This window comes from Pongo abelii, chromosome 20, assembly GCF_028885655.2.
Source record: "Pongo abelii isolate AG06213 chromosome 20, NHGRI_mPonAbe1-v2.0_pri, whole genome shotgun sequence".
NCBI classification, from domain to species: Eukaryota; Metazoa; Chordata; class Mammalia; order Primates; family Hominidae; genus Pongo; species Pongo abelii.
In genome coordinates, this window is record NC_072005.2 from 43,116,386 (window position 1) to 43,138,335 (window position 21,950).

Below are 21,950 nucleotides of genomic sequence, written 5' to 3' on the forward strand. Positions count from 1 at the left end.
TCGGGAGGTTGAGGCAGAAGAACCTTTTGAACCCGGGAGGTGGACGCTGCAGTGAGCCGAGATCGCACCACTGCACTCCAGCCTGGGCGACAGAGTGAGGAAAAAAAAAAAAAAGAATGGATCTTGGTATCAATCGTAAGTGGACGTTATAACCTTTAGGTCAGTGCTTCTTAACCCTTCTAAAATTTTTCCTGGTCATATCCCTAGGAATCTTTTTAGATCCTTTTCTCTAATAGCCACCACTCTCATAAAATTTTATTACCATAGATATGCTGTATATATGTTTATGTACTGTGGTCCTTTGGAGGACCACAGATCATTGTAATACCTATGAGTTTTTGTCCTCTTCCTTCTCAAAAACCAAGTTTCACCCACTTGGAAGGTGATATCCTCCACCCTGAGAATGCATGCTTTAGGTGAAAAAAAGGAAAGGATTAAATGGACAGCATTTAAACACACCAATATGACATCACTGAAAGTGGGACACCAGACTGTAAGGGCCTCATGATGTGATGTAATAGGAAGTACACAGCACCAACTATGAACTAAAGGTGATTTAGGGAAAATCTGATCCAAATTCCATCAAGCCTCTAGATCTAACTGCCTGTTTACAGAAATATGAAGGAACGGACAACAAATTATAAATTATAAGACAGTACAAAGAAGCAATTAGCTAAAAGCAGTATACAGAATATTCTACGGGACAGACGATCTAGTTTTTCTACAAATCAACAGCACCAATTAACACAAACCAAAACAAAACGCAGGAGGGAAACTGTCATGTATTAAGTAAGTTTAACAGGTCTGGCCACCAAATGCAATTTGTGGACTCTATCTGGATCCAGATGTGAACACACCTATTGTAAAAATATGTCTTTGAAATAACTGGGAAAATTTGAATATGGGGTTATACAAGATTATGAAATAACCACTACACTGTTACACCAATATAAGAAACAAATTTATTGTTTTAAACTTATTTTTTTTATGTTGGTATAACAGCATCGTGGTTACTTTAAAATATAATGTCCTTTTTGGTAATATATGCGTATAGGAGGATAAAACACAATTTTGAAATACTATAGGAAAAAAGGGGGAAGGACTGATACAAAGGTATTTACAAATGTTTTTAATTACAGCTAGGTGTTGAACATGTTGGGGTTCGTATTATTCTTTATCCTGCTTGAAAACATCCACAATAAAGTTAAAATTTTAAAAGTCTTCAAATTTCCCTCCAGAAAGTACAGTTATTTTTCATCAAAACCTTAGACCTGGCCAGGCGCAGTGGCTCACGCCTGTAATCCCAGCACTTTGGGAGGCGGGTGGATCACGGGGTCAGGAGATCGAGACCATCCTGGCTAACGCGGTGAAACCTCGTCTCTACTAAAAACACAAACAATTAGCCGGGCGTGGTGGCGGGCGCCTGTAGTCCCAGCTACTCGGGAGGCTGAGGCAGGAGAATGGCGTGAACCCGGGAGGCGGAGCTTGCAGTGAGCTGAGACCGCACCACTGCACTCCAGCCAGGGCGACACAACGAGACTCCGTCTCAAAAAACAAACAAACAAACAAAAAAACCTTAGACCAGAAAGGACTGTTGTATCATTGGGTGGAAAGGAGAGGTGTAGTGTGGCTGGGGAGTAGAGCTAAACTGATGATCCCATCCCCGCAGCATCATTTATGGGGTGCCTAAGGACCAGTCACTAGCATGGGTGGTTCTTCCTTAGGAAGATGTTGCTGGAGGTAGAAAACGTTTCGGAAAGGAAGAAATTTGAGGTTAGAAAGAAAATAGGAACATCACACAAGACTTTCAGAAGTGCGATATTCTTTTCCCCTGGGTGCCTCTCTTGGAAAACGCAGAACCGAGAAAAGAAATAAGCATCATAGAACATCAGAGCTCTCGGAGCAGACGAAACAATTTAGGATCACACCAACCTCTAGAAAGGGATTAGTCTTCCCCACAGGGTTCTCAAGCTAGAATGGGACATCTTTAACAGTGGTCTTCTTCCTAAGACACTTCCAGGGGTAAAGCCTTACCATCAGGGAAACTTCAAAAAGAGCCTCTTACTCTGCAAAGAAACTGCAGCAGCTGTAACCGCACGATTCTCAGCTGGCGTAATGCTGTCCGTGTCACACGAGGGGTACTGCGGCACGGGAGGGGCCAAGGGCTAGGAGCATTACCAGGCGGCAGGTGAGCCCACCCCGCGGCCGCACAAGCGCACACGCACACGTCCAGGGCGGAGGAACACTACTAGTAACACCCGCCTCTTTCTAGCCTCCCTATCCCAAAGTGATGGTGCTGATTTTATCCGCGGACAGGGGCTCCAGGGGCACACTCATAAATTCGGTGCGGAGAAAGACAACTAGCAGCACCACGCCCCCGCCGCTCCCAGAACCAAAGTGACGGTGTCGACACCCCTCCGCACCCGCAAGGGCGACTTCCATAAGTAATTAGCCTAGAGCACCGTCCCTTTCCTGTCAGCACCGAGCCCCAGCCAGGACACCGGTATTCCCAGCACCATACAAGAGCTTCTTTTTCGATGCGGCAACCCACAAGCTGCGAGCGATTCCCGGTGAGGCCGCCCACTCACCTGGCCGGCGCAGACAAGCTCCGTGCGTCAGACATAACAGCGTAAGTGTGCGACGTGGCGCAGCGACGCGGAGGCCTTCGGGAAATGTAGTCTACAACTGGAAACCGGCCGGATCGTGTCTGCGCAGGCCCAGCAGCTAAGATCGAGTCTGGCGCTCCAGAACAGAGCGATCCCTGAGGCTCCCTTGCTCGAACTGTGGGACTTACCCTACTATGGTCCGAGCCTACCCTGTTTCATTGTACTCAAGTAACGCCCCAGAAATTCCAGAGAATCTCACACAAAGAGGTTGAGTCTTGCCGTGGTGCCTTCAGGGGAGTGTCATCCCGCGCTAGAAGAGCTGCAAAAGGCTGCCAGGTAAGGTCTGGATTTCTCTCTGACAGCTCTGGCCGTGGCCAAATACCGGATTGCTGCTCAACGGGGTTCGGAAGTGTGACGCATTCTTTGCGGCCGTGTGTGTGTGTGTGTGTGTGTGTGTGTGTGTGTGTGTGTGTGTGTGCCTGCCTGTGCGCGCGCGTGTCCGAGTGTCCTCTGTGGGTGCAGAGTGGGTAGTGGCCATGCCTGTGTGATGTGCGTCAGATTATGCTTGAGGCTGTTAGTGGCGCATTTAGTATTGTGTGCGGAAGGGTCTTGGGAATGGTTTGATTATAGCTTTGAGGGTGACTGATGTCTGTTTAATCAGATTCAGCCTGCGACTAAGTATCTTATAACCTGTAAGAAATTGATTTTTCTTTGCATGGTCATGAATTTAAAATAAGATTCCCATGAAATTATATAAATGTAGTGAATGATTCATTGAGAGTTCACCTGTGGCAGTGAATGTAGGGAAAGAAGTGTGTGAGCATAACATGGTGAGAATGAGCACGATTGTGTGCAGCGCTGTATTATAGTCATATCTCCTGGCTTCAGTTTTCTCACCTGTAAAGCGAGGGTGTCAGTCGTGTAACGCTTTGGAACAATGCTTTTTAATAGGAATGTCTGCAAAACTGAGTTCCATTTTTTATATCTGTGCTCTCCAATACAGTAGCCACTAGCTACATATGGCTATTGAGAAATTGCAATGTGGCTGGTTTGACTGAGGAACGAATTTTTTAAATTGTCTTCAATTTTAATAAATCTAAATGTAAACAGCTATATATGGCTAATAGTCTTCCTATTGAACAGTACAACCTGGAGCATTAATTTGCTTTCAAGATCTGAAGGGGGTAAAAACTTAATTCATCTAGCAAATATTTGAAAATGAAATTCTTAAAATTTCTTTAAATTATGTTTTAAAATTTGAGATGATTGTAGATTCATATGAGGTTGTAAGAAATAATATAGACATTGTGTGTTATCTTCAACTTAGTCTTCTCCAATGATAACATCTTGCAGGACTGTAGTATAATATGACAGCCAGGATGTTGACATTGATAGTCAAGATAGATTATTTCCATCACCACGAGCATCTGTTGTGTTGCCCTTTTATAGACAAATGCACTTTCTTCCCTCTTGTTTGAAGATATTTGTGTCAACATTAATGATAATGTAGGCATACTTCATTTTATTGTGCGTCATTTTATTGCACTTTGCAGATACTGTATTTGTTTGTTTTAAAGAGACAGGCTCTCACTGTCTCACCCAGGCTGGAGTGCAGTGGAGCAGTGATAGCTCACTGCAGTCTCGAACTCCTGAGTTCAAGGGATCCTCCAGCTGGCCCACAAAGCCTGAAATATTTATTATGTGGTTCTTTGCAGGAAAAGTTTGCAGACTCCCAATCTATATTATTTCTGATGGCTACTTTATTTTCTATTATATGGATACACTAGAATTTATTTAACCTGTTCTTTATTGAAGTCTAATTTATGTTTGTATCTAGCTTTTTCCATTTTAAAATTAGTCTATCTGCACCTGTCTGCATATATCCTAGTGAACATATATAATTATTTTCCTTAGACAGGTTCGTAGGAGTGGGATTACTGAAACATCTGGCTCACATTATTAAATTCTGCTAATATAAATTTCTAATCTACCCTCTTTAAGGTGGCACCAGTGTATAACATGGTGTGAGGGCATCTATTTTACTCCAGTTTAACATGTTATTATCAGTCTATTCAATGTTCCCGTGTTGTAAATATAAAATGCTATTTGCCACTTTAACGTATATTATCTTAATAAGTAGCAACATTTAATAGCTTTTAGTCATTAAACCCAAGTCATTATTCACACTCGGGTTTTATTAGGCCTAATAAGAAATTCTGGGTATCAGTGACAAGAGCACAGTTGAAAAAGAACTGGCTTTGTAGTTGGAGAATTGTGAATTCAGAACTCATATGTTTTGTTTATTAACAGTGGATTTAGGTTTCTGTTTTTCTGATGTTGAAGTGCAGATAATAATGACATTGTAGAGCTGTTCTAAGGATTAAATATCTATATATAAGGTATGCATCACATAAAAGTTGATTTTTTTTTATTGCTTCCAGGGCCATAAATTTACTTCTCCCTCTAGTTTGGGTACTGAGGGAGAAGGGAGGGTGAATGATGTCCTGCAGAGACCCTGGGGACTCTTCTGATTGAGGGAAATGGGGAGTGGTGAGTCCTGAGGATTGTGAGAGTTCTAGTTCAGGCTAGGAAAAGGGATCCCAGTGCGCAAGTATAATTTTGCAATGATAAAGGCCATCATGGATTGTCTATGCCAGGGATCAGCAACTTTTTTTTGTGTTTTTGTTTGTTTGTTTGTTTTTGAGACAGAGTTTCACTCTTGTTACGCAGGCTGGAGTACAATGGGGCTATCTCAGCTCACCGCAGCCTCCGCCTCCCAGATTCGAGCGATTTTCCTGCCTCAGCCTCCTGAGTAGCTGAGATTATAGGCACGTGCCACCACACCCAGCTAATTTTGTATTTTTAGTAGAGACGGGGTTTCTCCATGTTGGTCAGGCTGGTCTTGAACTCCCGACCTCAGGTGATCCGCCCGCCTTGGCCTCCCAAAGTGCTGGGATTATAGGCGTGAGCCACCGCGCCCGGCCAGCAAATTTTTTTTATAGAGGGCCAAATAGGAAGTATTTTAGGCTGTGTGGCCCAGTCTCCATTGCAACTACTCAACTTGGCTATGGTAGCTTTCTGAAAGTAGCCATAGTTAGAAGTAAACAAATGAGCATAGCTGTGTTCCATTCCAGCTTTATTTACAAAAACATATGGGCGGGCCAGATTTGGTCCATGGGCCATAGGTTGCAAACTCCTAGTCTGTTCTATCTTTTATTTTTAAGTCTAGGGAGGCCAGGAAGCTCCTAAGGCCCTGAAGGCAGTCTGCTTTGGATAATGTGGTCTGTCCCCTTTGGATGGTGAGAATCGAGGGAAGAGAATCTACTCTGGGCAATTCTGAACATCCCAGCCTTGGGCCTAGATCAGTATCCTCATAGTGGGTATTGGCCCAGAACTCTCCTGTTGAAATATTGGTCATGTGTTCTAATGCAGGATAACCTCTGCACTGTGTCCATCCTCGTACAGCCAGGTTCCCTTGGTGTGGTGAGAGTGTGTTGGAGGGAGGTGAGAGAAGTGTAGGGGAGGTATTTGCAAGCAACAATGGAAAATAAAAGATTATTAATTCATATCATGTTGTTACCTCTGAGGCACACCTAGTCTCACTGACTCATTATTTTCTCCTCTAACTCAGGCTTCTCAGAACTTTGCTTCTTCAGCAGAATAATCCTGCGGAAGACTGAGCAGTTCTTGTGAGTCTAAAACCATGGCCCTTGTAAGTTACGGTTTCTCTTTCCTTCTTTAGATTATTTTGTTTTTAAAGATCATGTGAACATTTTCACTCTTTATGCTGACACTTCCTAACAGAATTTTTTCTTAATCCCCACATTCCCAAGCTCCTCCCGTGTGCCCCCTCTCTTTTCTACCCAGTATCCACATGCACGTTGACAAAATCATTCAGGGTATTCAGTCTCTGTCTAGAGCAGAGATGGAACAGACATGAGTTCCTAGCGGGAGGTACTTTACCATCCTTTGTCAGATCTGAGGTGTAATGAAACCAAGAATGGACTCATTTGACTACACATAGGAAAGCACTGCAGTTTTCTACAGATCCTGTGTCTGTAGATAAAATGCAGTTTAATACTGATTGGCCTCAGTTTCAGTATGTGGTTGGGGCCTGCTTATAGAGAGGCCAGGGGATCTTTCCTGAGAATCTCTGAGGTGAAAACCCATAATAAGACGCATTTTGTGGTTAAACGGAATGTGCTAGTCTTGACATCAGTATGATTCTGGTTCATTACATCAGTATTCTTCATCTCAAGAAAAAAGAAGGTGTGTAGTACTTACAAGAAAATCATCCAGATACATAAATATTAGTTAATTGTATTCTCCCAGATTTGCAGTGAGGTACTATGGCCTTGAACTTCTGAGTTCACCACCGTACTCCAGCATGGGCAACAGAGTGAGATCTCCGTCTCGATTGATCAATCGATTGATTGATAGATAGATAGATAAAGAAAAAAGAGAATATAGGATTCTTTTTTCTTTAAGTTATTTATTAAGTGGTTTTTCTTAAAGTATTTATTATTAAGTAATAATTTATTGAGAATTTTTGAGGTAGAAATATAGTTTATTTGCTTGTATCCACTGTTTAACTGAATTGGGAAACATTTATTTGTTCCCAGAAATGTTTTGAGTAGTTAAAGAACCCCATAATATACAGGAAATTTTGCATACAGTGGCTGGATTCTTCAAGAAAGTGAGGTGACTCTGCTTTGAACACCTGGTTCCTTTCTTCTATCTTTATCATAAGCTTTCAGCCCCAGCCTAGAGTTTAGTATAGTACCCCTTGCTGCAATGAAATCTTTTATCTCCTTTTCTTCTTTTTAAAATACTTGTTCTGTAATTTCACCAGTAATATGTTGGTTTATGGTTTCAGGCATTGGTGACGTTCAGGGATGTGACTATAGACTTCTCTCAGAAGGAATGGGAGTGCCTGGACACTACTCAGAGGAAATTGTACAGAGATGTGATGTTGGAGAATTATAATAACTTGGTCTCACTGGGTAAGGTCACCTATGTCAAATAATGTAGACTCTGTTATCTGAAATAGCAGCTTTCTCTTCCACAAATTTAGGAGTAATTATTAAGAAACTAGCTGAATTTCTTCTCTCTTCCTCAAGGAATGGACTGAACCTTGATGGTTTGTGAATGGCACTTCCACTAAATGCTTTCATTTTCACCATACCTCACTGAGCCTCATGAAATGTTCCTTAATCCATTCCTGTAGTTCCTTCTTCCTTAATAGTTAAGAGACTGGATTTGAATTTTGGGGCATTTACTCCAAAGCCACTGTCAATGAAATCAGGTTTCACATTGCATTTGAGCTCAGAATTGCTATGGATGCTTTGTTATTTGGTAACATGCCTGTGAGGATAACAGCCCCACCCAGGGTCTACAATTTACATGTCATGGTTCAGACCAATAACATTGATTTAAAATTAAAGTGAATGCATTCTACTTCCTAAAACAAATATTTTCTCTTACTGATTTGTGATTGAAAGTTTTACCTATTGGACATTATGCTCAGTACCTGGGTGGTGGGATCAAACGTACCTCAAACCTCAGCATCACACAATATCCCCAGGTAACAAGCCTGCACATATGGCCCTGTATCTAAAATAAAAGTTGAAATTAGTTAAAGTAAAATAAAATTTATTAACTTAGCATCTAACTTTAAATGAATATCTTAGCAAGAACCTAGAAATATCTTAGGAAGCTTCTTGTTTTGCTCTAAGTAAATTAACAACAACAAAAATAATAATAGCTAATAGAGTGCTTACTATATACCAGGCATCATTCTAAGTACTAGCTATGAGATACAAAAGAAAAAAAGAAAAGAAAAGGTACTACTTTTATTTTCATTTTACAGATGGAAAAACTGAGGCCCAAATAATTTAACCAGTTTGTTTACAATCATTAGTCAATAGGTAGCAGAGTAGAATTTGGACCCACGTAGTCTGGCTTCAGAGTCTATGCCCTCAATAACTACTGCCTCTCAATAGAGCCAGTCTGTATGAGTTTTAATTCCAAAATTAAAATTCTCCTAGATGAATTTTAATTCCCCTGCCCATCAAGTTTCTTTATTCTCTGGGATCCTGAGGTTACACTAAGTTGGGTATTCTTTAATCCTGTCAGTTTTTTCCGAAGTCTTTATCGAAATCATGTTGATCCATATAAATTTAACCAAGTCTCAAAATGTTTCTGAATGTGCAATGTTTTACTTCTATATATTCTTATATTTCTTTCTTGTAAGCAGGATATTCTGGCTCAAAGCCAGATGTGATTACCTTACTGGAGCAAGGGAAAGAGCCCTGCGTGGCAGCGAGGGATGTGACAGGAAGACAGTACCCAGGTGAGTTGAGAGTTCATCAGGCAGATGGAAGCCCTCATTGCCAGTCATGGTCAGCTGGTGAGGGAGCATACGTAGGCTCTGCATGCTGTTTAGGGAGTTCCTCTCAGAGGCCTCAGGCCTTTGGAGTAAAGGTTAAGACAGGGAAGAAAACATCATCTTAGCATGAACTATCAAAAGAACCTCATCTTGGCTCCTACTTACCACCTGTCTTTGTTTTTGTTTCCCCTCGTATTACTCTCCATTTCAGTAAAGAGAATGGCTCTTTCCTAGTGCAATCAATTGCTTCCTATCTTTTCTCCATTGACATGTGTGCTTGTTTCTAATGCCTAAAAGTTCAGTCTTTCACATATTCAGCATATATTTACCGAGTGCTCACTCTGTGCCAAGTCTTATCAGTGCCTTGGTGAATAAGGCCAAAACCTCCCTACACTAATGGAATTAACATTGTAGTAGCGGTGATACATAGTAAACAAATGAATATATAATATTAAATAATGATGCTATGAAAGAAACCTATGAAGGGTAAGGAGATAGAGTTTGGGCAGGTTTAATTGAGGTGGGTTGCCCAGGGAAGGCTCTTCGAGGAGAGAATATATGTGCAGAGATGTGCAGTATAGGCTTAGGCCATGTGAATATCTGGAAGAAAATAATTCCAAGCACAGCAGAGAAGTGAGCTTTGTGTGTTTGAAGCACTGGAAGAAGCTCAGAGCAGATTCAGAGTGGGAAAGAGTAACTAAATATGAATTTAGAGCTGAGCAGGGGCCAGGTCTTGTATGGTTCTGTTTATCATAGTAAGAAATTTGGATTTTTCTTTTCCAAGAGTGATTGAAAGCCATAATCAAAAATATGTTTTTAAATGATCACTGTAGATGCTCTGTGAAGAATATACTAAACAGGGGCAAGATTGGAAGTAGAAAGATCAGTTATCAGGCTATTTCAGAAGTCTAGATTAGCAGTGAAAGTAGCTTGGATTGGGATGGTAGTGGTGAGGGGTGGTAAGAAGATGCTGTATTCATCTTATGATTTGAAAGTAGAGCTAACAGACATGCCATGGGGTATGAATGAACAAGAAATCATAGGTGAACAAGCAGCTAAGTATATATAATTTGCTGAGATGGACATATGGGAAAGATAGCTTGGAAGATGGAAATAGAGTCCTGATTTAGGTATATATATTTAAAATGCCTATTTGTCATCCAGATCGAGATGTTGAACAGAGAGATGGTAGGATGAGTTATATTAACTTCGGTGTCCAGCCAATCAACTGACTGGATGAGATCACTTAGGGCTGATCTGACCTACTACCTGTTTTTGTAAATAAAGTTTTATTGAAACGTAGCCACACTTAATTATTTATGTGTTGTCTATGGCAGAGTTGAGTAGTTGAGACAGAAGTCATATGGCTCGCAATGCATAAGATATCCACTGTCTGGTCCTTTACAGAAAGTTTGCTGATTCCCTACCTTTAGCGAATGAGTTTCATAGAATGAAGGGAGCCAGATGAGAAAAAGACTGAGGCCCGGGGCACTCTATTTAGAGAAGGAAGAGGAGGCAGCAAGTAGATTGAGAACAAGTAGGCCTGGAGAGTGGTACCAAAAAAGTCAAATGAAGAAAATGTTTCAAGTGGAAGGGAGTAGTCATCTGTGAGGTCAACTGAACTGTAAACTGCCTATAGGATATGGCAGGAAAGAAGCTGGTGGTGACCTTGTGTTAAGAGGACAAGGTTTCAGTGGAGTCGGACGTGAAAAAATCCTGCTAGATGTGGCTGAAATAAAATGGGAGGTGAGGCAGTGATGACAGTGAGATAGAAAACTTTTCTAATGGGAAATCTGCTAGGAGGGAACTAGATAAGAGGTTAGTAGCTAGAAGAGGATACGGGATGTAAGAAGTCTATTTTTTTTTGTTTTTGAGATGGAGTTTTGCTCTTGTTACCCAGGCTGCAGTACAATGGCATGATCTCAGCTCACTGCAACCTCCACCTCCCGGGTTCAAGCAGTTCTCCTGCCTCAGCCTCCTGAGTAGCTGGTATTACAGGCACCTGCCACCACACTTGGCTAATTTTTGTATTTTAGTAGAAACGGGGTCTCACCATGTTGGCCATGCTGGTCTTGAACTCCTGACCTCAGATGATCCACCCATCTTGGCCTCCCAAAGTGCTGGGCCACCGTGCCTGGCCAGGAGTCTATTTCAAGATGTGAGATTTTAAGATGAAAATGATTCTATAGAAAGGGGAAAAATTGTAGTAAAGGGAAGGATAATTATGGAAATTGGAGGACAAGGAGGTAGGATCCAGTGCACAAGAAAAATTTAGAGAACTATAGATACGACAATGGATATAGGTGGGTTGATTGATGTGGTATTATGTATTTCTTTTCAATGCTTCATTTTTATTAGAGGAATAAGGGAGATCATCCGCTAAGAATTGGCAGGAGGGAAAGGAGAGTTATGTTTGAAGTGAAAGATATAATATATATTTTGAATACTGGTGTTCAGTTTACTTGCATCTCAATAGCTCGTTCACTTTTTATTTTCTGTTAATCAGGAGTTAATAATAGTAACAGTTAACATTTATTGATTATTTACTGTATACCAGATTTAGTCATTTCACAATGTATATATTCTTCAAAATATGTTGTACAGAGTAAATACATACAATTTTATCTGTCAATGTAAAAAATAATGTATTTTTAAAACTATGAAGAAAAGGCTGTTAAGTTCTATATAGTATGTTGATTCCTCTATATCAAGCCAAATTCTGACTTGTATTTTATTTGCAGATTTTTTTAGTTGAAATTCTTGGGTTGTATATAATCAGATCATTTGCAAATCATGATAATTTTTCATTCTTTCTTTAAAATGTTTGCTTCTAAAGTTCTTAATTCTGCTTAGTTGTTTTGCTTATCATAATTTTATAAAAAGGATAACATAACTTTTCTTTTTGCTCTTTTCTCGAGTAGCTAAACTAACTTTAAAATTATCTGTTCTTTAAAACTTTGATAGACATCTATGAAATTGTTTGCAAGGATAGGTGTTTCACAATGGAATTTCATTTGCTTAGGCTTTTTATTTCTTCTGTGGTCAATACAGGAAATTAATAGTTTCCTTAAAATTTTTTATTCTGGAATATACAGGATTATTTTGTTTAGAGCATTACATAGAGCTTTGGAAAGTAGCCTTACTGTTTTTTTTTTTTTTTTTTTTTTTGAGACGGAGTCTTGCTCTGTCGCCCAGGCTGGAGTGCAGTGGCGTGATCTCAGCTCACTACAAGCTCCGCCTCCCGGGTTCATGCCATTCTCCTGCCTCAGCCTCCGGAGTAGCTGGGACTACAGGTGCCCACCACCATGCCTGGCTAATTTTTTATATTTTTAGTAGAGATGGGGTTTCACCGTGTTAGCCAGGATGGTCTCGATCTCCTGACCTCGTGATCCGCCCGCCTCGGCTTCCCAAAGTGCTGGGATTACAGGCATGAGCCACCACGCCCGGCCAGCCTTACTATTTTTTTTCAAATCAGCTTTATTGAGATATGATTTATATACAATAAAATTCATTAATTGTATCTGTTTAATTATTTTGGACAAACACGTGAGTCTTGTAATCATCACCACTTCAGTCAAGATGTAGAACATGTCTATCATGTCAACACTTTCCATTATGTTTCTTTACAGTCAGTACCCTTCCCCGACTTTCAGCCCAGCCAGTGACAGGCAACGAAGTTGCCTTCTTTCCCTAATTTTGTCTTTTCTACAATTTCATATCAAATAAATCAGAATATGCAGTATTTTGTGTCATACTACTTCTACTTCTGATATTTATGAGATTCATCCAAGTAGAAGTCTCAGTAGTTAATTCCTTTTTCTTGCTGAATAGTATTTCGTATCTGCTTATTAGTTAACAGTTTATGAACATCTCAGTTGTTTCTAGTCTTTCACAGGCATGAATAAAGCTATTATGAGTGCTTGTTTACAAGTCTTTGTTTGAATGTATGCTTTGTTACCTCGGGTTAAACACCTGAGGGTGGGATTCATGGATTATATAAGTATATATAAGAAACTGGGCTGGGCGCAGTCGCTCATGCTTGTAATCCCGGCACTTTGGGAGGCTAAGGCAGGCGGATCGCTTGAGCCCAGGAGTTCAAGACCAACCTGGGCAACATGGCAAACCCTGTCTCTACTAAAAATACAAAAATTAGCTAGGCATGGTGGTACACACCTGTAAAAACTTTATTTAAAAAAAAAGAAACTGGGCTGGGTGCGGTGGCTCACACCTGTAATCCCAGCACTTTGGGAGGCCAAGGCAGGTGGATCACGAGGTCAGGAGTTCAAGACCAGCCTGACCAACATGGTGAAACCCCGTCTCTACTAAAAATACAAAAATTAGCTGGTGTGGTGGCATGTGCCTGTAATCCCAGCTACCCGGGAAGCTGAGGCAGGAGAATGGCTTGAAACTGGAAGGCGGAGGTTGCAGTGAGCCAAGATCATGCCACTGCAATCCAGCCTGGGCAACAAGAGTGAAACTCTGTCCCAAAAAAAAGAAAGAAACTGTCCAAAGTGGCTATATTGTTTGGCATTCCCACTAGATGTCCAATAGCTCCACATTCTTGCTAACCTATGGTATTGTCAGTCATTTTAATCTTAGTCATTTTAGTAGATGTGTAGGTGTATCTCATTGTGATTTTAATTTGCATTTAACTAATGACTAGTGTTGAGCATAGTTTCATTTATTTGTCATTCCTTTTTCTCCTTTGGTAAAAAGTGTCTGTTCAGAAATTTTATCCATCAAATTTTTTAGCAATTTTATTGAGGTATAATTTACATAACATAAAATTTACTCACTGTGAGTGCACACTTGGTGACTTTTAGTCAATTTGTAGTTAGGCAGCCATCATGACAATCCAGTTTTAGAATATTTCCATCACCCCCAAAAGTTCCCTTGTGCCCCTTTGCAGTTAATTCCTTCTTCGATCTACAGCTTTAGGCATCTACTGACCTACCTTCCATTTTTGTCGATTTTCCTTTTCTGAACATTTCATATAAATGGGATCATGCAATGTACAGTCTTTTGACTCTAGCTTCTTTAACTTAGCATAATGTTCTGGAGGTCCATTTATGAAGCAGCATGTATTAGTGATATATTCTCTTTTATTGCCGAATATATTCTGTTGTAGGGATATACCTTATTTTACTTATCTGTTTACCAGTGATGGACATTTGGATTGTCTACAGTTTGGGACTGTTATCAATAATGCTACTATAAACATGAGTATACATATCATTGTGTGGACATATGTCTTAATTCATCTTAGTTGGATTCATAGGCATGGAACTGCTGGGTTATATGACAAATATAACTTTCACTTTATAAGAAACTGCCAAAATGTATTCCAAACTACCTATATCGGTGTACCTTCCCAGTAACAATGCATGAGGGTTTCTGTTTCTGTGTCTTCCCTCCAACACATGCTATTACCTGTTTTTTTGAGAACAGCCATTCCAGTGTGTGTGTAGCGGTATCTAATTGTGGTTGACGTTGAGCAATTGCTTATTAGCTATTGGTATATCTTCTTTGGTGGAAAGGCTGTTCAGTGTTTTGCCCATTCTTAAAATTAGGTTGGTTGTGTTATTATTGAGTTGCAAGAGTTTTAAAAATATATTCTGAATATAAGCGTTTTATTTACATATATGATCTGCAAATATTTTCTCCCAGATTGCGGTGCATGGCATGTCTTTTCATTTTCTTAATCTTATCTTTTGCAGTACAAATATTTTTCATTTTGATGAAGCCAAATGTATCTTTTTTTCTTTTATGAATTGTGCTTTTGTATTGAAGAACTCTTTTTCTCATACAAGGACACAAAAATTCCCATTGATATTATCCATTTTGTTTATCTTCTTGATTTGTAAGAGTTCTTTATATATCTTATAATCAACTTCTTTATCAGATATATATTTTGCAATATTTTATTAGTTTAGATACTAGATATATATTTTGCAATATTTTACTAGTTTCTGGTGTAACTTTCTATTAATTAATAAACTTTATTTTTAAAATCAGTTTTAGGTTTACAGGAAAATTTAGCAGAAACTACAGGGTTCCTATATACTCTCTGTCCCCAAACATACACACCCTCCCCAACTACCAACAATCCACATTACAGTGGTACATTTGTTACAGTTGATAAACCTACATTGACACATCATTATCACCCAAAGTCCGCAGTCTGCATTAAGGTTCACTCTTGGTGTTGTAAGTTATATTAACTTTGAAAAATATATAATGACATGTATCCACAATTGTAGTATCATACAGAGTAGTTTCGCTGCTCTAAAATTTCTCTGTGTTTGGCCTAGTCATCCCTCTCTCCACCCTAACCTTTAGAAACCACTGAGCATTTTACTGTCTCCATAGTTTTGCCTTTTTCAGACTATCATGTAGTTGGAATCATATAGTATGTAGCCTTCTCAGATTGGTGTCTTTCACTTAGTAATATGCATTTAAGTTTCCTCAACATCTTTTTGTGATGGCTTATTCTTGTAGCACTGAATAATAGTCCATTCTCTGGATGTACCACAGCTTAATCATTCACCTACTAAAAGACATCTTGTTTGTTTTTTAAGTATTGGAAGTTTTCAATAAAGCTGCTATATGCATTTGTGTGCAGGTTTTTGTATGAACATAAGCTTTCATTTTATTTGGGTAAACACTAAAGAATATGATTGCTGAGTAGTATGATAAGAATATGTTTAGTTTTGTAGGAAACTGACAAAATGTTCTCCAAAGTGGCTATAATATTTTTGCATTCCCCCAGCAATGAATGAGAGTTCCTGTTGCTCTCCACATCCTTGTCAGCCTTTGGTGTTGCCAGTGTTTTCGAGTTTGGCCATTCTAACAGGTGTGAAGTGGTATCTCGTTGTTTTCAATTTGCAGTTCTCTGACATTCCTGATCTCTGGTTTGGTGTCTGACATTAATTTGGAGAAATTCTCATTCATTGTTGCTTCATGTGTTGCTTCTTTTCCTTTCTCTCTTTTTCCTCCTTCTGGTATTTTCATCATGGGTATTTACACCTTTTATACTTACCCCAGAGTTCCTGGATATCTGTTCTGTTTCCTTCAGTACTTTTTCTCTTTCTTTTCAGTGTTGGAAGTTTCTCTTGTCACATCCTCAAATGCAGAGACTCCTCAGCTGTGTCCAGTTTGCTAATGAGCACATCAAAGGCATTCTTCATTTCTATTACAGTGTTTTTGATCTTTAACATTTCTTTTTGATTCTTTCTTAGAATATTCATCTCTCTGTTTTCATTATCCCTCTGGATGTTGTCTATTTTTTCTATTAAAGCCCTTAACACATTTCTTACCGTCTTTTAAAATTCCTGGTCTGATAATTCCAACATTCCTGCCATATCTGACTCTAATTCTGATGCTTGTTTAGTCTCATCAAAGTGTTTCTTGCCTTTTAGTTTTCCTTCTAATTTTTTGTTGGAAGGTAAACATGATGTACTGGGTAATGGGAAACATAGTAAATAGGCCTTTAGGAATGCAGTGATAAGGTGTAAGGGGAGAGGAGTGTTCCGTAGTCCCAGAATTAGGTCTCAGTCTTTTGGTGCACCTGTGCCACTTGATGGACCTTAACCAGTGCTTCCAGTTCTTTCCCCATCGCTAGGTGTGACAGGGTAGCTTAGAGGGCTGAGTTGGGTATTTTCTTTCCTCTATGTCATTAGGCTCTAATAAAACCCCAGCAGGTTATGATCTATCTACTTGAGGAGAAAATACTCCTAACCTCAGGTGATCCACCCACCTTGGCCTCCCAAAATGCTGGGATTACAAGCATGAGCCACTGCGCCCGGCCAGTATTTAGATTTTTTTAGGCTCTTGTCTTATTTAGATTGCCACCCTCCAGCTTTCATTTAACTTATCTGTGTTAATAAGATTCCTTGACACTTCTAGTCTCCCAGCCATCTCCTCATACTATTCAGTTACTCTGTTCTCCCTAAAATTGTTGAGTTTCTTTGTTCATTTTTTCCAGAAACCATTCAACATGGCACATACCTGTTACAATATCTAAACAAATAATTTAAATACTTCTCTATCAAGTATAGGAATGGCTGGTTTTAGATGTAAGGGAACAGAAGAGATATCATCTGAGAAAGCTTATAAAGAAAGTACAGTGGGCTGGGCATGGTGGCTAACGCCTGTAATCCCAGCACTTTGGGAGGCCGAGGTGGGCGGATCACAAGTCAGGAGTTTGAGACCAGCCTGGCCAATATAGTGAAACCCCGTCTCTACTAAAAATACCAAAAAATTAGTCAGGCGTGGTGGTGGGTGCCTGTAATCCCAGCTACTTGGGAGACTGAGGCAAGGAGAATCACTTGAACCTGGGAGGCGGAGGTTGCAGTGAGCCAAGATGGTGCCACTGCACTCCAGCCTGGGCGACAGTGCAAGACTCTGTCTTGGGGAAAAAAAAAAAGTAGAGTGGCCAGGCGCGGTGGCTCATGCCTGGAATCCCAGCTCTTTGGGAGGCCGAGGCAGGTGGATCACCTGAGGTCAGGAGTTCGAGACCAGCCTGGCCAACATAGTGAAACCCTGTCTCTACTAAAAATACAAAAATTAGCTGGGTTTGGTGGCATGCACCTGTAATCCCAGTTACTCAGGAGGCTGAGGCAGGAGAATCGCTTGAACCTGGGAGGCAGAGGTTGCAGTGAGCCGAGATTGTCCCACTGCACTCCATCCTGGGTGATAGAGTGAGACTCCATCTCAAAAAATAAAGAAAGAAAGAAAAAAAAAAAAGAAAAAAACAGTAGAGTAAGCATCCAGTAGGTAGCTGAATAATAGTAAAACTCAGCTGTGTAAACATACATTTCTTTGCACAGGAGGCAGTGAACAACAGGATTGGAAACATCTCTGTTTAAATGGATAGCCATTTAAAGGATGAGTAGGCAAAACAAGGGCTGTTTCATTTTATACATTTGGTTGAACTACCTTGGATTTACTTTTGTTCTGATCTGTAAAGGAAGTAAGGTAGGAAAGAGTGCATTTAATCACTGTAATAAGGTGAGAGAGATTAGAGCTCGTTTGTAATTGTTACAAAAATATAAAAAATAAGTGATTGTCCTGATATTCAGCTGTCCTATACATGACTTGTCTGTCATTCATCATCATAATTTCCTTTAAGACAATGATTAATTTATTGTACAGTCAATTGTTTAATGCCTGCTATATGCTAGTGGGTAGTTATTCACTGTTGAATGAAATAAGGATTACATCTTCCTTTGGGAAGGTTTAGGGATCAGAAAATTAACAAAAGAGCAAAAAGAAAAATCAGTGGATATGCATTTGAAAATTGTGAAATGAAGAAATGAAACATGATGCTGGAATTGAGAATAAAGGACATAGACTGCCTTACAGTCGGTAGGGCAAGCCTTTCTGTGTAAGAGATATTTAACCAACCATTAAGAATGAGAAGGAGTTGGCCTTTCACAGAGCCCTGGACAGATTATTTTTAGGAGATGAAAAATCCCGTAGAAAACTATATGAAATGGGAAATGCTATGACACAATCAAGGAGCTGAATAGAAGCAAATGTCATAATAAGAGGGAGTAAGGAGGACCATGTGCTTGAAAGAGGTCTTTAGGTAACCAAAGACCATATTATATTATATGGTAACATGTTTGGATTTTATTCTAAGAGTAAAGAAAAACTGTTAAAATTGTTAAGTGGAGATTCTCAAACTTTGATCTATATCAGAATCATCTAGTGGAGTTATTAAAAATTCAGATACCAAATTACTCCTGTGGATTTGATTCACTTGACTTGTGTGTAACTAAATAGCAGTATTTGTGATAAGTTCCCCAGATGATTCTCATCCACAATAAAATTTTAGAACCACTGATGTAAATAAACTATTTGCCATATCACCACAATCTTATATAATCTTTTTTTTTTTTTTGAGACAGAGTTTAGCTCTTGTAGCCCAGGCTGGAGTGCAATGGCACGATCTCAGCTCACTGCAACCTCCGCCTCCCAGGTTCAAGTGATTCTCCTGCCTCAGATTCCTGAGTAGCTAGGATTACAGGCGCCTACCATGATGCTCGGCTAATTTTGTATATTTTTTTAGGAGACATGGGGTTTCACTGTGTTGGTCAGGCTGGTCTTGAATTCCTGACCTCAGATGATCCACCTGCCTCGGCCTTCCAAAGCGCTGGGATTACAGGCATGAGCCACCGCGCCCGGCTATAATCTCTCATTTTCTAAGCTCATGTTGCCTAATTTCAAATTATATAACTTTATTGAAATATTCTTTAGGCCACTGACTTCTAGTGAGAACCGTTTTCACTTTGTTTCCTGTTTTGAAAATGTAAACTTTATGTTATGCTGGCTACAGGAAAATAATTTTTGTTTGCTTTTATGTTTTCTTTCAGGTTTGTTATCCAGGCATAAGACCAAGAAATTATCTTCAGAAAAGGACATTCATGATATCAGTTTATCCAAAGGGAGTAAAATAGAAAAAAGTAAAACTCTTCATCTGAAAGGATCCATTTTTAGAAATGAGTGGCAGAGCAAAAGTGAGTTTGAGGGTCAACAGGGACTTAAAGAAAGATCTATCAGTCAAAAGAAAATCATCTTTAAAAAAATGTCAACTGATAGAAAACATCCCTCTTTTACTCTGAATCAGAGAATTCATAATAGTGAGAAAAGTTGTGACTCAAACTTGGTTCAACATGGGAAAATAGATTCTGATGTGAAACATGATTGTAAAGAATGTGGGAGTACTTTTAATAATGTCTATCAGCTTACTCTCCATCAGAAAATTCATACTGGTGAAAAATCCTGTAAATGTGAGAAATGTGGGAAAGTTTTTAGTCATAGCTATCAACTTACTCTGCATCAGAGATTTCATACTGGTGAGAAACCCTATGAATGTCAAGAATGTGGGAAGACCTTTATTCTTTACCCACAACTTAATCGACATCAGAAAATTCACACTGGTAAAAAACCCTATATGTGTAAGAAATGTGATAAGAGTTTTTTTAGTAGATTAGAACTTACTCAACATAAAAGAATTCATACTGGTAAGAAATCTTATGAATGTAAAGAATGTGGAAAAGTTTTTCAACTTGTTTTCTACTTTAAAGAACATGAGAGAATTCATACAGGTAAGAAACCCTATGAATGTAAGGAGTGTGGGAAAGCTTTTAGTGTATGTGGACAACTTACCCGTCATCAGAAAATTCATACTGGTGTAAAACCCTACGAATGTAAGGAATGTGGAAAGACCTTTAGACTTAGTTTTTACCTTACTGAACACAGAAGAACTCATGCAGGTAAGAAACCTTATGAATGTAAGGAGTGTGGGAAATCATTTAATGTGCGTGGACAGCTTAATCGGCATAAAGCAATCCATACTGGTATAAAACCTTTTGCATGTAAGGTGTGTGAGAAGGCTTTTAGTTATAGTGGTGACCTCAGAGTACATTCTAGAATTCATACTGGAGAGAAACCGTATGAATGTAAGGAATGCGGGAAAGCTTTTATGCTTCGTTCAGTCCTTACTGAACATCAGAGACTTCATACTGGTGTGAAGCCCTACGAATGTAAGGAATGTGGGAAGACCTTTCGAGTGCGCTCTCAAATTAGTCTACATAAGAAAATTCATACTGATGTGAAGCCCTACAAATGTGTACGATGTGGGAAGACCTTTAGATTTGGTTTCTACCTTACTGAACACCAGAGAATTCACACTGGTGAAAAGCCCTATAAATGTAAAGAATGTGGAAAGGCCTTTATTCGTAGAGGGAATCTTAAAGAACATCTGAAAATTCATTCTGGTTTAAAACCCTATGACTGTAAAGAATGTGGGAAGTCCTTTAGTCGGCGTGGGCAGTTCACTGAACATCAGAAAATTCATACGGGTGTAAAACCATACAAATGTAAAGAATGTGGGAAGGCCTTTAGTCGTAGTGTAGACCTTAGAATACATCAAAGAATTCATACTGGTGAGAAACCCTATGAGTGTAAACAATGTGGGAAGGCCTTTAGACTTAATTCACACCTTACTGAACATCAGAGAATTCACACTGGTGAGAAACCCTATGAGTGTAAGGTATGTAGAAAGGCCTTTAGACAATATTCACATCTTTATCAACATCAGAAAACTCATAATGTAATTTAATATAAGAAAAGGTTTCCATGTCATGCTCTATTTATAGAATATCAAAATATTTATGGCCAGAAGTTCTGTCAATGTGATCGTTTTTTAGACATATTAACTTAATAAATGTATGAGTCTTAAATACCTCTTAGTTCTCATTAAATTTAGGAAAATTCACACTAGAAAATAAAGCTGTTAATGTAACAATTGTGGAAAAATGTTCTAGCAACAGCATACACTTATCATCATTGCCTTTCCACTACTCTACTATCTATGTGATATTAGACAAAATATTTGCTTCTTGGTACCTCAGCTGTAAAATGAAACACACCTAAAAGTGTGGTTGTTTCCAACATGTATAATACAGCAACAACTATCTGGCTCAAACTGCTTTGGATTAATATTGGATATTACTGTTTTTATTATCATCAACATTATTATTAGTCGATTTCTTAATAGGAAGACGCAATGGAGATGACAAATCTGGAAAAGCCACTCATCACTTATATTTCATGAAGTACTTCTTTGATAAAATCTGTTATGGGCTGAATGTTTGTGTTCCCGTAACAATTCCTATGTTGAAACACGAATCCCAAGGTGATGGTATTTGAAGGTAGGGCCTTTAGGAGGAAATTAGGTCATGAGGGCGGAGCCTTCATGAGTGGAATTACTGCCTTTATAAGAAGAAGCCAAAGAGCCAGCTAGCTCTTTCAGCCACATGAGGATACAGCAAGAAGTCAGCAGTCTACAGTGCAAAAGAGGGCCTTCCCCAGGACCCAAGCATGCTGGCACCCTGAGCTTGGACTTTCAGCCTCCAAAACTGTGAGAAATAAATTTCAGTTGTTTATAA

General features: G+C 39.3%; 2 protein-coding genes across 3 annotated transcripts in view; one reads left to right on the forward strand and one right to left on the reverse strand.

Moving 5' to 3' along the window:
* ZNF571 (zinc finger protein 571) overlaps positions 1-2,614 on the reverse strand; it is a gene marked incomplete at its 5' end in the record, with an annotated part of 29,122 nt that extends 26,508 nt beyond the window's left edge. The window contains 1 exon segment of the mRNA NM_001133238.1: positions 2,589-2,614.
* Positions 2,400-21,950, forward strand: ZNF540 (zinc finger protein 540). Of its 2 annotated transcripts, none has more exons than XM_024236396.3 (5): positions 2,400-2,942; positions 6,238-6,318; positions 7,483-7,609; positions 8,863-8,958; positions 19,371-21,950. In XM_024236396.3, exons 2-5 carry the CDS (start codon positions 6,310-6,312, stop codon positions 21,119-21,121), a joined length of 1,983 nt encoding a protein of 660 aa, XP_024092164.2. In that variant the 5' UTR covers positions 2,400-2,942; positions 6,238-6,309; the 3' UTR covers positions 21,122-21,950.

Coding starts and splice junctions, on each gene's coding strand:
- ZNF540 (XM_024236396.3), top strand. Junction 7,610..8,862: donor TAATAACTTGGTCTCACTGG/GTAAGGTCACCT, acceptor TCTTGTAAGCAG/GATATTCTGGCTCAAAGCCA. Junction 8,959..19,370: donor GACAGGAAGACAGTACCCAG/GTGAGTTGAGAG, acceptor GTTTTCTTTCAG/GTTTGTTATCCAGGCATAAG.